The sequence below is a fragment of the Sturnus vulgaris genome, chromosome 8 (assembly GCF_052056855.1).
Source record: "Sturnus vulgaris isolate bStuVul1 chromosome 8, bStuVul1.hap1, whole genome shotgun sequence".
Classification (NCBI taxonomy): Eukaryota; Metazoa; Chordata; class Aves; order Passeriformes; family Sturnidae; genus Sturnus; species Sturnus vulgaris.
The window spans coordinates 4,037,220-4,054,069 of NC_142250.1; the positions used below are offsets into that span (position 1 = coordinate 4,037,220).

General features: G+C 48.4%; 1 protein-coding gene across 4 annotated transcripts in view; it reads left to right on the forward strand.

Annotated features, from left to right (window-relative positions):
• Positions 1 to 16,360, forward strand: part of SGMS1 (sphingomyelin synthase 1) — an 86,076-nt gene extending 69,716 nt beyond the window's left edge. For all 4 annotated transcript variants that reach the window (XM_088168733.1, XM_088168735.1, XM_014882267.2 and 1 more), the window contains 5 exons: positions 3,104 to 3,931; positions 7,734 to 7,851; positions 10,707 to 10,860; positions 11,519 to 11,685; positions 13,786 to 16,360. In XM_088168733.1, the coding sequence (XP_088024859.1) occupies positions 3,315 to 3,931; positions 7,734 to 7,851; positions 10,707 to 10,860; positions 11,519 to 11,685; positions 13,786 to 13,965 (1,236 nt within the window). In that variant the 5' untranslated portion in view covers positions 3,104 to 3,314 and the 3' untranslated portion in view covers positions 13,966 to 16,360. The remainder of the gene's footprint in view (positions 1 to 3,103; positions 3,932 to 7,733; positions 7,852 to 10,706; positions 10,861 to 11,518; positions 11,686 to 13,785) is intronic.
• Positions 16,361 to 16,850: the final 490 nt, after the last annotated feature.

Genomic DNA, 16,850 nt, shown 5'->3' on the forward strand with positions numbered 1-16,850 from the left:
GAATGAGGAATTTTTAATGTGACAAGCTGGAAGGTGTGAGTAAAGAAGCTTTTTTCCCTATTCCTTCCCCATTAACAGGCTGTGAAAACAGGCTTGAATAATAAGTGGTTTTAAAAATTTTAGTTGGTTTTCCTCATTTTAACTCACAGTGAAAACAACTCATCTCCATGGCCTGTGTCCTTGGCAGAGGATTACTTTTCCTCCTGTGTCATTTACTCTGCTTTTACAAAAGTTGCTTGATAGTGATTTACACTGGTGATGGGAGAGCAGCGGGCTGGGATTGCACATTTTAGAGCCGATTGTAGCTTCCAGCAATATTGCCCGAACCTGCAGTTTTACTGCAAGGCACACATTTGTTGGTTTTTGTCAGGCTGCCTGGCCAGGTATCCTGGGGTCACACCAACATTTTGGGACTCTTGTGCCAGTATTCAAGTGCTATTTGCAGCTGGCAACAGATTTTTCCATCTGGAGCTCATCTTAGAACCTGCTGGCAGCTTTGCATGGAATGTAATGGAGGAATGGTTTAGGTTGGAAAAGCCCTCTAAGCTCATGGAATCCAATCATTCCCCCAGCACTCCCAAGGCCACCACTAACCCATGTCCCCGAGTGCCACATCTACAAATGTTTTAAATCCCTCCAGGCAGGGATGGTGACTCTGCCACTGTCCTGAGCAGCCTATTCCAGGGCTGGACAACCTTTTCCATGGATAATTTTTTCCCAGTATCCAATCTAGACCTTCCCTGGCAGTGGAGATGTAATTTGAAGGTTGGCTACAAAGCTCTCAAACAGTCTCTTCGGGATTCTGAATCCTTAAAAATGTCATCGGGGTGGACAGCAAGCTGCTCTGTCAGGTTCAGGGATTTGGGAAACTGGGATTCAGGCATTCCACTGTTGAAAACTGGAAAGGTTTAGTGAATATTGGCCCACCTCGTGGTGCCCACAGAGTGGTCAGACAGCCCCAAAGCCAGGCTGGATTGTAACACAAGGCTCGGAGAGGCAGCGCTGTGAAACAGCACGGGGAGCTGGGCCCACAGCTCGGGTGGGGGAACAGCATTAAAAATAAATAACTTTGGCTTTATCAACATTGTGAGGCGCCATCCTGGGAAGCAACAAGAAGTCTTTTAGGGTTGTCTGTTGGGAATTTGTGCTGCCAGAGCCGGGATTTAAAAGGAGCACACGGAGACGGGCGGGTGGAGCTGAGCTGCTGCTCAGTCCCAGCCTTGTAGGAGTTTCTAATGTGGGTTACCATGCATAATTCAGGTTTTCCTTTTTCCATGTTCAGAGCTCTGTAACTAAATACTGATTTGCTAAACACAACTTGAATAATGAAGCAATCTGTGGCTTGAAAGCCTTCCTCAGTATTGAAAGCAAAGGAGGCAAACAGAGCTGTATCCTCACTTCTGCTTTAAAACAACACAGGGATGCACAAAGTGGAAGAGTCATCTTCATCCCTGCCTGCTCCATGGATTTAAATATGTGCACATTCCTGGTGTGTCCAGTAAGTGAGAGGTGGCCTGTCCAAACTACTTCCAGTCCTTCCATCCAAGGCTTTTTCTTTTTCTCTGCCATAACAGTTCATTCCATGGAAAAACAAATTAAAAACTGCACCTTGTGTTTCTTGCTGAGCTTAGAGGTAACAGGTCAAAAAATGAATTGATGTGCAGTATGGTCATGTTTGCCTAGGAGTAAAGCTCTGTATCTGTTCTGAGCCACTTGAGCTCAAATCCTGCCAGTAGAGTAAATTATTTTGGTTTTCCTCAGTCACAACTTTGCTCCCTTCGATGGAACACAAACACTTGGGAGGCTGTAAGAGGGTAAAAATATTGTTACAGCTGATAAAGGCTTGATTTGACTTTTGAAAATATGAAGTGTTTTTTTTCCCTGTCCTGTTACCTAATTCTCACTTCATGTTTATGATGCTGCAGCAGAGTACGTGGTCTGTGGGATGGTGGGGCTTCCACTGCTTTCCTCTCCTTGCTCTGGGGAGGAGCAGTTTTGGTTGGTTGGTTGGTTGGTTGGTTGAATAAACACCTCAGACCAGAGGATTTGCTGCTGGTGGTCACTGCTATTGCTGCCTTGTTTGCTGCTCATGTCTCAAAAATTCAGGAAGGGATTCCAAGCAAGTAACTTCTGTGCTCTTGTAACTTTTGTACTGGAAGTGATCAGCTTTTCTGAGCTATTTCTGCAGTTCATTGAGTATAGAAATTTCTTACCTAGTTCCTCTTCTTAAAAAAAAAAAACAAAAAAAAAAAAGACCAAGCAAATTTTTCTTCTGGTTCCTTTTTTTTTTAGCTGGTAGAAAACATTTTGAATTGGAGCAGGGTACCCTGGAAACAGTCAAATTTGCCTCACAGAACTGCTAAATTCCTGCAAATCTAAATGCGTTGGTTTATTTCCAGGCTAATCTGCTTGATTATTGATTTTCCTGCTGCTCTTTTGGCCCAGAGAGTAGATCCTTGCTTATCTACACCAATTTTTTAGTGTTGATGACTATATGTGGAAAATGGAGGAGTTCTAGGGTGGGTTGGATTTGGCTTGGAGCAGACTCTGTCTAGTGGAATGCGTCCCTGCCCATGGCAGGGGCTGGAATGGGATGAGTTTAAGGTCCCTTCCAAACCAAACCAGTCTGGGATTTTGTGATTTTATGATTTTTACCTTGCAGAATGAAAAACAAGTTCCACATTCAATCACTGGTGCCACACATTGCATTGAGGTACTGGTCTGTAAGGGGTAGAAAAGGTTTCTACCACAAATAGTACCAAACATTTGCTCTGTAGCTCCTTAAATCCATGAGTATGATGATTTTAAGAGGAGTTTGGGTGCTGCTTTATGGACTAGAGCATTGAAATGGAAAATGTCACAAATATAGAGCAGGAAGGAGGCTTCCCACAGCTGCAAAGTGGTGTTAAATCTTTCAAGAAATCAGCAGCGAGCCCGGGAAGGACAGTGCTGTGTGAACAAGGCTGGAGCTCCAATCTGCTGCTCTGTTCCCTCAAGAGTCCATTGTCCATCCCGAGCAGAGCAGGCATTTTGGCTTTGGCCGTGACCTGCAGCCTACATGCCATCCTAATGCCTGGTTTTGTGTTTTTCTCCCCCTCCCCAGGAGGAAGAATGCCAGCACGAAGATGAAGTAGAGCGTTTCCTACGCTGGCCGCGGCGCCCGCACGCTGCTGTCGGCTGGGTGGGGACGGGCTCTCGCCTCTGGCCAAACCCATTCCCGGGACAAGATGAAGCCAAGGAGGAGCTTCCCACCACGCTGCAGCTGCAGTGACTGCTGCCCCCTTTAAAGCCCATGTGCCAGCGTCCCTGGCGAGATGGAAGAGGTGGTGCTGTGGTCACCCGAGGAGGTGGCCGGCTGGCTGACGGACAATGCCGTGCCCGAGTACTGTGAGCCCTTGAGGAGCTTCACCGGGCGGGACCTCATCAACCTGACGGAGGAGGATTTCAAGAAATTCCCTCTGTGCCGGGTGTCTTCCGACAGCGGCCAGCGGCTGCTCAACATGATCGAGGGGCTGAAGATGGCTCACCACATGGAGGCTCACAAGAACGGCCACGCCAACGGGCACGTGCGCGCCGGCGACGCCGCGCGCCAGAACGGCTTCGGCGCCGCGCTCAAGCTCAACGGGGTCCCCAATGGCTTCAAGAAGGAGATGATCAAGATCCCCATGCCGGAGCCGGAGCGCTCGCAGTATCCCATGGAGTGGGGCAAGACTTTCCTGGCTTTTATTTATGCACTTTTTTGTTTCGTCTTCACCACGGTGACTATCTCGGTGGTTCATGAACGAGTGCCTCCCAAGGAGGTGCAGCCTCCCCTCCCAGATGCATTTTTTGATCGCTTTGATCGGGTGCAATGGGCTTTTTCTATTTGTGAAATCAACGGCATGATCCTTGTAGGACTGTGGTTTGTTCAGTGGCTGCTCTTAAAATACAAGTAAGTAAAACCTTTTCGAAACTTGAGTGCTTCTGACAGCTTTTGCAGGGCAGATGCTGCTTTGCACCCAAACAAAATGAAGATTCTTGTGATCTTTTTATCTCAGTTTTCAAAGCTGAAATAGACAGCAATGCAGTGTGAGCTGCTTGTGCAGAAGGCAGAGGTCCAAATGTTCCCTAAGAAACTGAGCAACACGTCTGCTCGTGTTTGCCTGCTTGGTTAACTCGAACCTTTTTCATGGGTGAAAAGCCACGGATTGGATGAAACGATGTTCTGAACTCAGTGTTTGTTCGGAGGGAGCACAACTCATGCTCTTGTGAGGGCAGCTGTGAACCAGGATCCAAGGGAATGGCTGGAGCTGGGCCGGGGCAGGGTCAGGTTGGAGATCAGGGCCAGATTCTTCCCCCAGAGGGTGCTGGGCACTGCCCAGGCTCCCCAGGGAATGGGCACGGCCACGAGGCTGCCAGAGCTCCAGGAGGGATTGGACAGCGCTGCCAGGGATGCACAGGGTGGGATTGTTGGGGTGTCTGTGCAGGAGCTGGATCCATGATCCCTGTGGATCCCTTCCAGCTCAGGATATTCCATGATTTTAATCCCAAGGGAAACAGCTAGAGGTGGTGTGGGATTGCCCTCAAGAAGGAGGTGTTGGGATAATAGGACCATACCAGGGATCAAACACCCTGTGGTGGAGCTGAGCAGAGCCTGTAGGTGAAGAACGGCAGAATCCGTGGAGATTTTGGAGCAGTGAGATGTGGGATGAGTTGGTGATAACATACCTACAGTGGTGTCACTGGCAGATGTGAAGGTCGCCCCCTACCGTGTCCCCATTTGCTTTGGGGTGTTTGTTTTTATTTATGTTGTAGGATCACAGAATGTTTGGGTCTGGAAGAGACTCTTAAGGTAATCTCATTCCAATGAGGAAGTCCCCTTTGGAAGGGCCTTTTCTGGTGTTAGGCTAGGATGTCAGGAGTCCCAGAGCTTGGTCAGTGTATACACTGATCATGGAATGTTTTGAAGACCAAAATCCCTCTTTCCTATCTGTGAGCAGAGGGATCAAGGTCCGAAAGGCCCAAGCTGTGGCTGAGTAGCAAAAAGAGAAGAGCAGGAGAAAGGGAAGAGCAGGAGAGGTGCTGGCAGGAACAGAGCCCAGCGAGGTGGCTTCATCTGGAGGATGTTGTTCTTGTGGTTTTGGATAGCACACACCAAAGGGGTGGTGACTCAGTGCTACACAAAGAGCCGAATCCTTTTGTGGTGGGGTTATCCCCTCCCTTTGAAACTTAATTCAGGAATAAAGGGAGGACATTGGGCCAGATGGGCCTTCCTCACTTCTGCTTTCTCATCCCTGGAAGTGTCCAAGGCCGGGTTGGAGGGGGCTTGGAGCAACCTGGGATAGTGGAAGGTGTCTCTGCCTGTGGCAGGGATGGAACTGGATGGGCTTTAAGGTCCTTTCCGACCCAAACATTCTGTGATTCCATGATTCTAATGCTGTCCATGGCATGGGATTGGCCTGGTGTCTCTCCAGAAGGCAGGAGCAGGTCTGGCTGGGCACTCTAGAGTTTCCACAGGGAGCTCAAGGAAGCTGCTGAGGCAGATGAACTTCTCTGGGAAGCATTCCCAGATGCTGTGGGAGAAGCACAATGCCAGGACTGGCCATGTGGTTGGCTCATGGGGCTGAAGGAGCAGCCTGCTCCCTGCTGAGGTCTGCAGAACTGGAATGGAGTTCTCTGGGCCAGGAATAAGTGTGGAGGTTGTACTTGCTGGCTGGCTCTGAGTCTCACACACAAATGCTCTGGAGAATGGGAAATAGAAGGCTTTTTGCATTTATTTTTTTCTTTAGATTACAGTGCAGAGCTCTCTCAGACTTTCTTAAGGTAAAATATGCCGAATCCAGCAGAATCAAGTGGTAGCTTTAATTAAAAAAAGAAATTCAGTGCTCAGTAAAATGCTGCCACTTTGGTCTCTCAGAATATGGTGTTGCTCAGCTTTTAATACCCAACCCCCTGTTTGCCTTGATGCTGCAAAGAAGAAAGCAGGCTCATGTCTGGTTCTAAAAGCCACAAAGTTGAGATCTGAGAGGAAAAGCCCTGCAGAGGAGAACCCCTGCCCCACTGGAATGGTGCCCTCCACACTTAAATTTCAGTTTGTGGAGCAAGATTAATAATTATAATTCTTAACTCACAGCTTTGCCCATTTTTACACCAGGAGAGGGGGAAAAAAAGTCTGGAATACTGTGTTACAGCAGTGAGTACTCCAGTGCAAAATGTGTTTACCTTGCAAGAGTTGAATTTTTCCTGACAAATCAAGGCACTCAAGGTGTTACTGATCTGCCATTGCAAACTCATACTCCTCTAAGAGTGGAGCACTCCAGTTTGATAACCATGCCAAAAGCCCTGAAAAATTTAAAAGCTGGCCAATTCTGGGTTTTGAAAGAGTTCAGCTTGATAGGAATATTACTTCTTAAAAGTGAGCACAATAGCAACCACTGAATTCCAGTGCCTGAAGAGAACCTCCAAGAAAGAAGGAGAGACTCTTCAGAAGAGCATGGAGGGACAGGACACAGGGAATGGCTTCCCACTGCCAGAGGGCAGGATTGGATGGGATATTGGGAAGGAATTTGTTCCCTGGGAGGGTGGGCAGGCCCTTGGCACAGGGTGCCCAGAGAAGCTGTGGCTGCCCCTGGATCCCTGGAAATGTCCAAGGCCAGGTTGGATGGGGCTTTAAGTGCCCTGGGATAGTGGAAGGTGTCCATACCATCAGGGTGGCACTGAATGAGCTTTAAGATCCCTTCCAATCCAGACTGTTCTTGGATTCTGTGAATGCCAGAACCTGCAGCCTGAACTGGCCATAAGTGCAAAGAACAGTGATTTAAAATGAACCAAAACCCACAGGGTCTGTAGCCAGTGGCACACAAAGAGTGATTGCTGTAATTAGATTCACCCCTGATGTATGTAACCCTGGCAGTGAGCTCTCCTTAGGATCTCTCCAGAGGTTGCTCCTGTCCTGATGGATGTGCCAGGAGAGGTTTAATTGTCTTTCTTTGAGGTGTTTTTAGGTGTTGCCCCAGTGGGGCAGTTGTGGGGCTGGCTGTCCCTCCTGAGGCCATCCTTTACCCCAGGTGCTCGTGCTGGTTTTGCAGGATCACCTCATGCTACCCCAGATCTGCATCTGCCCTCTCTGGGAACATCAGCCCTCACTAATAAATATCTCTGCAGCTGTGACTGCTGAGTGGCTTCCCTGCAAACACTCTGTCCTGCAGCCAGAGCAGCTCTGCATTTTTATTTGGGAGCTTTCCTTGCTAATGTGAACTGCTTTCTTTATAATACTGCCCAGGAAAGATGTGTTCTCTCCCTCCTGTGGTTACAAAGGAGACCCTTTGTAATCACTAAATTGTGTGTCAGCTGAAATAAACCTACTCCTTTTCATCTCAGAATGAAAATACTGTAACTTTATCCCCTGCCTCGAATAGGAAGTGGGTAACAGCCCCAGCTAATGGAGGGGTGTGGGGCATGAAATCCCCTTTAATGTCTTCAGCACCCAATCTGCACAGGCTTTTGCATCCTAATCCTTGGATTTCCTGTAATCACCTTCAAGGGCAGTGTGAGTTGAGCTGCTCCTGTGTTGCTGGGCTGGAAGGCGTGGGAATATTTGTGGAGTAGTTCAACATTCCCAGGTGTAAGCCGATAGTGTCACGAGTTTCCAAAGCATCAGAAGAAAACAGCTGGTGGTTTGTTTTATTTACCTTTGTGGATTTTATTTGCCTTGAGTGACCTCCTTATTTCTGCCTGTTTTTTCTCCCTGCCAGGTCTATAATTAGCAGAAGATTTTTCTGTATAGTTGGCACACTATACCTGTACCGGTGTATTACCATGTACGTGACTACACTCCCAGTACCTGGAATGCATTTCAAGTGTTCTCCAAAGGTAAATTCCTTCTGGCTGCCCTGCCATGTGTGCTTCCCCCTCGTCCTGCTGTTCCCAAAACTGCTTTCTCAACAAGTGTTCCTAAGGGAGGGGATTCTGCCCCTCTGCCCTGCTCTCATGAGAGCCCTCCCAGAATTCCATGCACAGTTCTGGTGCCCCCAGCACAAGGAGGGCATGGAACTGTTGGAGCAGGTCCAGAGGAGGCCATGGAGTTGCTGAGGGGACTGGAGCACCTCCACTCTGGAGCCAGGCTGGGAGAGCTGGGGATGCTCAGCCTGGAGAAGGGAAAATTGTGTGGAGAGCTCACAGCCCCTTTGGGATACAGGGAAGCTGGAGAGGGACCCTGCATCAGGAACTGGAGTGCCAGGACAAAGGGGATGGGTTCCCACTGCAAAGGACAGGGTTAGATGGGATATTGGGAAGGAATTGTTCCCTGTGAGAGTGGGCAGGCCCTGGCACAGGGTGCCCAGAGAAGCTGTGGCTGCCCCTGGACCCCTGGAAGTGTCCAAGGCCAGGCTGGATGGGACTTGGAGCAGCCTGAGATAGTGGAAGGTGTCCCTGCCCATGGCAGGGGGTGGCACTGGATGGGCTTTAAACCCAAACCAGCCCAAGCCATTCTATATTTTAATTTGAGGGCGCTGGTTTGGTGTGACAGGGCCATCTTCTGCAGGTCACTGGCTGCCCTCTCAGTGGAGGTGTTGACAGGTGCTGCAGGGCAGTGCAGGAATTCCCATCCTTTTCAAAGCACTGAGCTACCCCATTTCTTTGGCATTTTCAACTAATTTGCTTGATTAGCATGTTCTTGTCCCCACTGAAGCTGTTGAAGGTGCACAACCTTTGCCGTGTGTGAGTCACTGATTTCTAAATAAATGCACAGCTCAGTGTGTAAAATCCAAATATGATTCAGAGTTGAAAATGGCCCGGAGAGACTCCTGCACATATTTTTGCAATTCTTTTAGCACGAAGACTTCTCACCTCCTCCCCAGTCCAGCACTGACTCCAAGGGATAAATTAGGCTTGTGAAAGCTGTGGCTGAAACCAGGGCACTGGGACAGAGGTGCTTGACCTTTGTGGTCAGCCTGGAAGGGTTATTCACATGCTCAGGGTGGAGAAGGGCCAGGGCTGGTAGTGTTGCTCTGGTCACCCCAGCATTGCTGGAATCTTGGCCTTTACTGCAATTCCTGGGGCTGGTTGTGCTGTGATGCAGTTGAAGCAGGAGAAAGGGCAGAAGCACAGCCATAAATCAGGTGGCAGGTTGTAAAATCACCGAGGTACAGGTAGTAAAATCCTGATGGGACTTGATCCACGTGCTGAGGTACAGGTAATAAAGTTCTGGTTGGACTGGATCCACATGCTGTTGTTGTTTTGGTGAGGATTGGCACATCCAAACAAAGCCAAAATGCTTTGGTTCCTTGGGGAAGTCCAGCCAGTGTTTGCTATGGCAGAACCTTTGTGGCTTTTGGAGGCATTTTGGAAAGAGAAGTGAGTGGGAGAGGATTCAGCACTGTGTTTGAACAGCCTGCTGCTAGGAAATTAAAAAAGAGAGAACACATGTATTTATGGGCTGAAGTGAATAAATCTGTTTGGGGAATTTGGGGAATTTACAGCGTTGGCAAATCCTTCTCATTACTCAAGTAGAGACAAGCTGAGGGCCCTGATAAGATTAAGGAGTTTTCTTGAAAGCCCTAAATGTACTGGTGGGAAAAGAATAACCTCTCAACACCTTATTGAGTTCTATGTGATTGTGAAAAGTGGGCTTTGGGGAGCAGTTCAGTGTTTTTAGCATCTGTTAGCAGGAAATATTTAATTCCTGCAAAGAACGTGCTCAGGTCTGTCAGAAATTATTAATTTCCGCTTCTTAAAACAAGGCCAGGCTTTAAAATAAAAGCATGATGACCAGTCTGGGGGAGGTCTGTGTTTCCTTCTGACAGTTCAATGGTTTCTGTGGATTTTCAAACACCATGAAATGAGGTGAGGATGCAGCACGTGTGCATTGATCCATTAGTCCCTGCTTCTTGATGGGTCCCAGAGGTTCTCCACACATCCTGCTTGTCCCATGGCTTACATTTTTTGTGGATTTGTTTAATATTTGGCCTTGGCTAAGAGCTGAGAGCAGCAAAAGTCTTGGGCAGTGCCAGCTGCCCTCGGTCACTCGGGAGAGGGAGCAGAGTGTCCTCACGGGAAGGACTTGTTTTGCTTGGATTTGGCTTTCCCTGGGCAAACTGAAGTTTTTTCAGGAATGCTGTGTGAGCCAGTGCCATGGCTGGGGGTAGGTCAGAGCAAATCCGGGTGTGGAGGGAGATCCCTGTTTGGGCTGCTGTGGAGTCAAAGCACAAGTCTGGCACCGTGCTCTGACAGACACCACAGATGTTTCTGTTGGAATGGGAAGTGGAAAGAAATAATCTTGCAGACTTTTCCAAGGCCTTAGGGTTTGGAGTGAGATGCTCTTCTGTTCATCAGATCCTGGCTTTGGCAGCTGGCTGTTCAGCCTGGGCAGTTCCTCCTGGTTTCTGTTGGATGATCACCAGTAGGGCCTGCGCTGTTACCAACCACATGAACTAAATTAAACCTCATTTATTTTAGAGTGCAGTGCCTCTTGAACAGAAGGAAAATCTCACCTGAGCAACAGCTACAAGAGGTGCAAAGCATCAAAAAACACGTGTCTAATTTCCAGTCTTTTTCCCGCTAGAAATGTGCTGCCAGCTTTTGGGAAAGGCTGAGGATTTATTTATCTGCTGATTGATCTTGTGGATCAAAGCAGAAAGGAGAAGAACTGAAAGGCCAAATTGCTGCTTAAAACCATTGCTTTGAGCTGTGATATTTTACTGTGCTTCTGTGTTTTGCTGTTCCACCAGCTTTTTGGAGACTGGGAATCTCACCTGAGAAGGATAATGAAGTTGCTTGCTGGCGGAGGCTTGTCCATCACGGGCTCCCACCACATGTGTGGGGACTACCTGTACAGCGGCCACACCGTCATCCTAACCCTCACCTACCTGTTCATCAAAGAGTGTGAGTGCCCTGCTGCTCTCCTCTCGTGGGATTCCTTCCTGACTGAAGCATTTCTGTTGGGCTCACTGGCAAACACAATTCCAGTTAAAGTATCTGCATTTTCCACCATGAGAGGAAACGGCCTCAAGCTGGGTATTAGGGAAAAATTCTTCACCAGAGGGATTGTAATGGTTTGGGTTGGAAGGGACCCTAAAGCCCATCTCATCCCACCCCCTGCCACGGACAGGGACACCTTCCACCGTCCCAGGCTGCTCCAAGCCCCATCCAGCTTGGCCTTGGACACTTCCAGGGATCCAGGGGCAGCCACAGCTTCTCTGGGCACCCTGTGCCAGGGCCTGCCCACCCTCCCAGGGAACAATTCCTTCCCAATATCCAATCTAAATACAAGCAGGTTAATTTGACTGGCCGGGGTATAGTGTCTCTTTGTCAAAGATTTCATAACCTTTCTCATTTCCAAGGATCTCATTACCCTGTGTACAGTTTTAAGTCACACCTCAAGAGAGTGATACTTTTTTTCTGATCTCAGCATTTCTGCTCTTAATCTCAGCACAGGCATCTCTGTGTCAGCCAGGATTGCAGTCCATGACCTCTGCTAATCACAGCAGACGTCCTGATAAGGTTCCACTTTGAAGTAACCCCTGCTTGTGCTTCCTTGCAGATTCCCCACGGCGACTCTGGTGGTACCACTGGCTCTGCTGGGCGCTCAGCATGGTGGGGATGTTCTGCATCCTCCTTGCTCATGACCACTACACTGTGGACGTGGTGGTGGCTTACTACATCACTACAAGGCTATTCTGGTGGTACCACACAATGGCCAACCAGCAAGTGAGTTCCTCCCACTCCTTGGATGTTCCTGCTGTAGCTTGGGGGAGGGGAAATATCCAGGCTTACCCATGTCCTGTGGAGAGTCCCCCCCTTCTCCCCCTCTGTGGGTTTGCAGGGGAGAAAGAGGCATCATTAACTGGGTTCTTCTTGTGTCTTCACCACAAAAATATGAGAAGGTCTTCCTGAAGGCAGGCAGGACCCTTCTGCCCCTGGGTAACCTCAGTCTTTGAAGTCCTTCTGAATTTGGGCCAGGTGGCCGTATCTGTGATAGAGCAACAAACCATTTAGGTTCTTTTGCTTTGGTTCTGTTTTGTTCGGTTGTTAAGGCTGGCTGGGGTTTTCTTGTGTTCTGTGGCTTGTGCCACAGGCCTCTCCAGGTACAGGAGGAGGCCTTGCTAAAAATAAACTGGTTTTTGAAAGTGTTTCCAAGGGGTGTTGAGTTCTCCTGGCTGATGAACTGGAGCAATCAGAGAGGAGCTGACAAGGCTGAGGGAAGTGAAACCTCCCCTGCTCTGCCAGCGGAGAGTCAGGCTGGAGATGAGGGCAAGGTTCTTCCCCCAGAGGGTGCTGGGCACTGCCCAGGCTCCCCAGGGAATGGGCACGGCCCCGAGGCTGCCAGAGCTCCAGGAGGGATTGGACAGCGCTGCCAGGGATGCACAGGGTGGGATTGTTGGGGGGTCTGGGCGGGGCTGGATCAGTGATCCCTGTGGGACCCTTCCAACTCTGGATGTTCCATGATTCCCTGAGAGAAAATTCACAAGTCTTTCCCTCGGATAGTGGACAAGGGAGCTAAGAGACATTTTTAGGTATGTATTGGTGTCTGTGGCACATGCAGTTAATTGTGTTTAATAAAGACCTCTTGAAATGTTAGAAGATGAGTTTATATTGTGACAGTGCAGATTTTAAGATCCTATGACAGAATCATCATGGAATGACCTGGGCTGGAAGGGACCTTAAAGGTCACCTGGCTCCAGCCCCCTGAAGGCCTTGTAGCTCCCACCTTGTTATTCCACAGGTTTGGTGCTGCCTGAAGCAACACACTACAGCCAAGCCTTGTGGTACATTTCCAGCCAAATGCCTAATTGCGGATGAGGTGCCCTTTGATGTTGAGTCAGTTGGGGAGGCACTGTGACAAGAGTCTGTGCCCACACTCTGCAGCTTTTGTCACACAGCCCCATAGGATTCCATGCTTGTGGCTTTGCTCCTGGGCTCTCAGAACAGCGGTACTTCCAAGCTGGAAGTGTTGGAGTCAGGAGTGCCCCGAGTCCTGCTGAGGACTTGCTTCATTAGAGCCCTTGGTGTGGAAAGATTCCTGTTCTGCTGCCTGATGTGACTCAGGAGGTGGCTCAACACTGCTGCCAGAATGTTGGGAAATGCCAGTCCCTGGATCCTTCCCTGAGCACACATTGATGTGCTGCTCTCTCATTCCTTGTGCTGGGGCTTGTGCCTAGACTTAAAATTAAAAGCAACAGTGGATTTATTTGACATGTGAGCCTGATGTGGAGATTAAGCTCAGTGTACAAACCCCGTGCTTGTGTATTCCCTTTGGGTGGGTGGGCACAGGGATCCCTGGCTCTGGCATGGAAAATAGGCAGCAGGGGGTTGGATAATTCCCTCGGGGCCTGCCCACTCTGTGTGTCTGTGAGCTGGGGCTTGCTCATGGCTGAGAGGAGCAAAAGGTAGGTGGGAGAAGTCTGGGAGCGTGTGGAAGGCAGGGCAGGGTTCTGACTTCCTGCAGATGGGTTGGGACGTGCCCTGCTCATGGCCCCACATGCCCCAGAGTGATTCCTGAGCTAGGTGGCATTTCAGAGGCACTTAGGGAACAGCTGTGCTTTGGGATGGCGTGTTCATTCCCAAGGGAGAGCAGGCACTGGTCTTTGGGCCACTCATTCCTTTCCTGTGGGCCCATCAAACAACTGAGGTCCTGTAGACCATCGTGAGCAACGTTTGGTGCGTGCAGGGAGGCTGGGATCCGTTTGGGAAGTGAGATTTTGGGAGCAGCAGGAAGCAGGACGCCGCCGACAAACGGTCGTGAGTGAAGTCATGCGAGTAAAGGACCTGCCCTTCAGTAATGCTCTTTTTGTCCTTCTCTCCCTGCAGGTGCTAAAAGAAGCTTCCCAAACTAACCTCCTTGCAAGGGTCTGGTGGTACAAGCCCTTCCAGTACTTCGAGAAGAATGTCCAAGGAATTGTACCTCGCTCCTACCACTGGCCCCTGCGGTGTCCGGCGCTGGCGCGGGGCCGGCAGGTCAAGTACAGCCGCCTGGTGAGTGACACGTAACAGTGCCAGCACAGCCCCGAAGGACCTGTCCCAAGTGCTCACAACTCCAAGAGAAGATGCCATAAACAAAAATCCACCACTCCCTGACCCTTTCTTTAGCAGCTCCCTGGACCTGACCTGTTCAGTTACCTGGTAAGCACTGTGATCTTTTTTTCTCTCCAAAGGATCTGCGTTGGACAACAATAAAGAGAATTTAACTGATCATGCACTGTTATACATTTCTTGTTGATAGAGTTGGGATTTGCATTTGCCCATCACCATGTTCCTTTGTATATGATGCGACAACATAGATGAAAAGCTTTTATATCATAAGTTCTGGTCTTTCCAGTCACGTCTGGGAACAAAGCATATTATTTTCTTGGGAAAACATACTTTTCATATCTCTTGCCCCAAAGATTGGGCTGTAAGCCATTTTCTAGCAAATGACTATATGAAGGTTTCTAAATATCTGCCTTGGGTGAAATCAAGAAATCTTTCTACCTGTTGCACCACGCTACGAATAAGATGATAGACACAGAAAGGTTTGGTAAATCCTGATTTTGTAGAATCTGCAGTGACTGACTGTGTCAAAAAAGTGCAAAAAAAAAAAATAAAAACAACCAAAAAAAAAAAAAGAGAAGAAAATGTAAAGTGATTTTCTAAGTATTTCCTAACTTTATTTTTCAAAATGTGTATGGAAAAAAAATTAAATTTAAAAAAGATTTTTACATGTCAGAGAATGGAGAGTTAAAAAATTTAAAGAAAATGCTTCTTGGGAGAGAGAGATTTGTCTATGTTTCTAGTGCCTTTCTTGTCTTGATTGTATGGTCAGTAGGCAGTCTTAAATGTTTTTATTTAAAATAAAGTATTCCATGAAAGCAGAATTATATATACTGTATAATTACTAATTTTTGCATTTATAGCTAAATTAAACTGGAAATTTGCTTATATAATGTCAAAGTTGCCACGTGTAGGGAAAAACCTCCCACCCCTCCAAATAAAAAAGGGTCCGACCTTGCTCACACATTGTGGGCAGGTCAAGCTAAAAAAAAAAGTATCACTTTATTGTCTACTTGGTAGCTGGGTTTTAAAAAGCGAAACAGCCATCAATTCCTGTTTTTTAAGAATTTTACAAATGATCATTGAGTGAACTATGAATGGTTTCTCCATCCCCTTATCGAAGTGTTGTTGAAAAACAACAAAGATAATCTATTTCTTTAAAATATTTGTGCAGAAACTGCATGTAATTCTAAGTTTTCACTCCTACCATACATACTGTATGTTTGGGGAATTCTCCTATCCTAAACTTGCCAATGTGCAGAACAAAAATAGTTTTTATAAAAAAGAATGAAGAAGAGAAAAAATATATATATAAATATATATATATATCCATTCTGTATTTTACGTGAAGCAGAGTTATCTTCTGTAGGTTTTTTGTGTATTCACAAGGTGATATTTGTATTGTAAAACAACAATGGTGAAGGAAAATAAAAAAGGCTTTTGAAAAATGTAGTTTCCTTTATCTTTTTGATATTCAGTTGAAATTTAAAGCTGGGTTTATTCTTCCAAACCTTGCCTTTAAGTTGATGTTATTGCACTGTAGGCCATCCGATGTGGACTGTACGGAAACTGCATTGATGTGGAATTGCTGTTGGGCAAAACAGTGCCTTATCTGAAATAAATGCTATGCAATCGATGCCGAGTGGGCGGGAGGAGCCTTCCTGGGAGCCATCTCCAGGCCTTGAAAAATCTACCCCACAACTGCTGGGATGCAGCACAGGGCAGGGGGGCATCCCTTCCCCCAGGAGCTGCCAGTCCTGGCCCCTGGACACCCGAAAACAAAGAGAGGAGAAGCCAATTTCTGTGCGTCTGTGGTGGTGAAAGTGTCATTTCTTCCTCCTTTTGGTTTTTTTTTTTTTTTTTGAGGGATGCTTTATCTCCACCTCTCTGCCCTGTTCCTCAGGCTTGGCCAAAACATGCCCTGGAGAGCTGGTGGGGTGTTGCTTCTGCTGCTCTGCCTGGCTGTTGCTTGGGATGCTGAACGAGAGCAGCTCGTTCCTTATCAGTTCTGTGTCTCCGTGGGAGGGAGGGAGGGACGGAGGGAGGGAGGGATTCCTTGGCCAAACCCTTTGCCAGCAGCATTTGCAGAGCTGGGTGGGAATTTAGGGCTCAGCTCTGCCTGCTCTGCCTTCAATCCACGGCTTTACCTTGGCAGCTTTTGGGGCTAAAAGTCGGTTTTTAAACAGCCCAACCCCAGCCCAGCTGGTTTTTTGAGCTGGTTTTTGAGAGAGTTCGCGCTCCCAGACGTAACACGAGGAGTAGATTTTTCAAGACCTGGCATCACGCACATCCGAACCATTGACATAAGTAAATGTATGGATATATATGCACATGACATTAAATGGAATCTGCTGAATCCTGCCTTGTGGTGTCTGACTTACTGCATGGCTCTGGCTCCAGGGTCCCATCTGTGCCGCAGCGGAGCTGTGCTGGGGCAGGGCGTGCTGCTGCCTTGGGAAGGGAGCCTGGGAATGCGGGACAGGGGGCTCAGCAGTGGCCTTGCTGCTGGCCCTTGGGGAGGGGGCCCAGGGATGGATTTGGGACAGAGCTGCTGTGCATTGGCTCAGTCCAGGCTGTGGAGCTTGTGCTGCCTTGAGCTCCTTCCCGGGAGCATCCGCCCAGCAGCTGTGGATGGGTGGGATGGGACGTGGCTTGGGGTCAGGGCGACGTCCAGCATGGTGCTGACGACCAGAATCCCAGATTTCCCACTGCATTCCTCCCAAACCTCAGGTAAGATCCATCTACAGCCATCCCTCAGCCTCTGCTTTCTGGAGAATGCAGCCAGGGGTGGTGGGGCTCCTCTGCCATGACTGGACATCACACTTGGCCGTGAGCTTTGTGTTCCT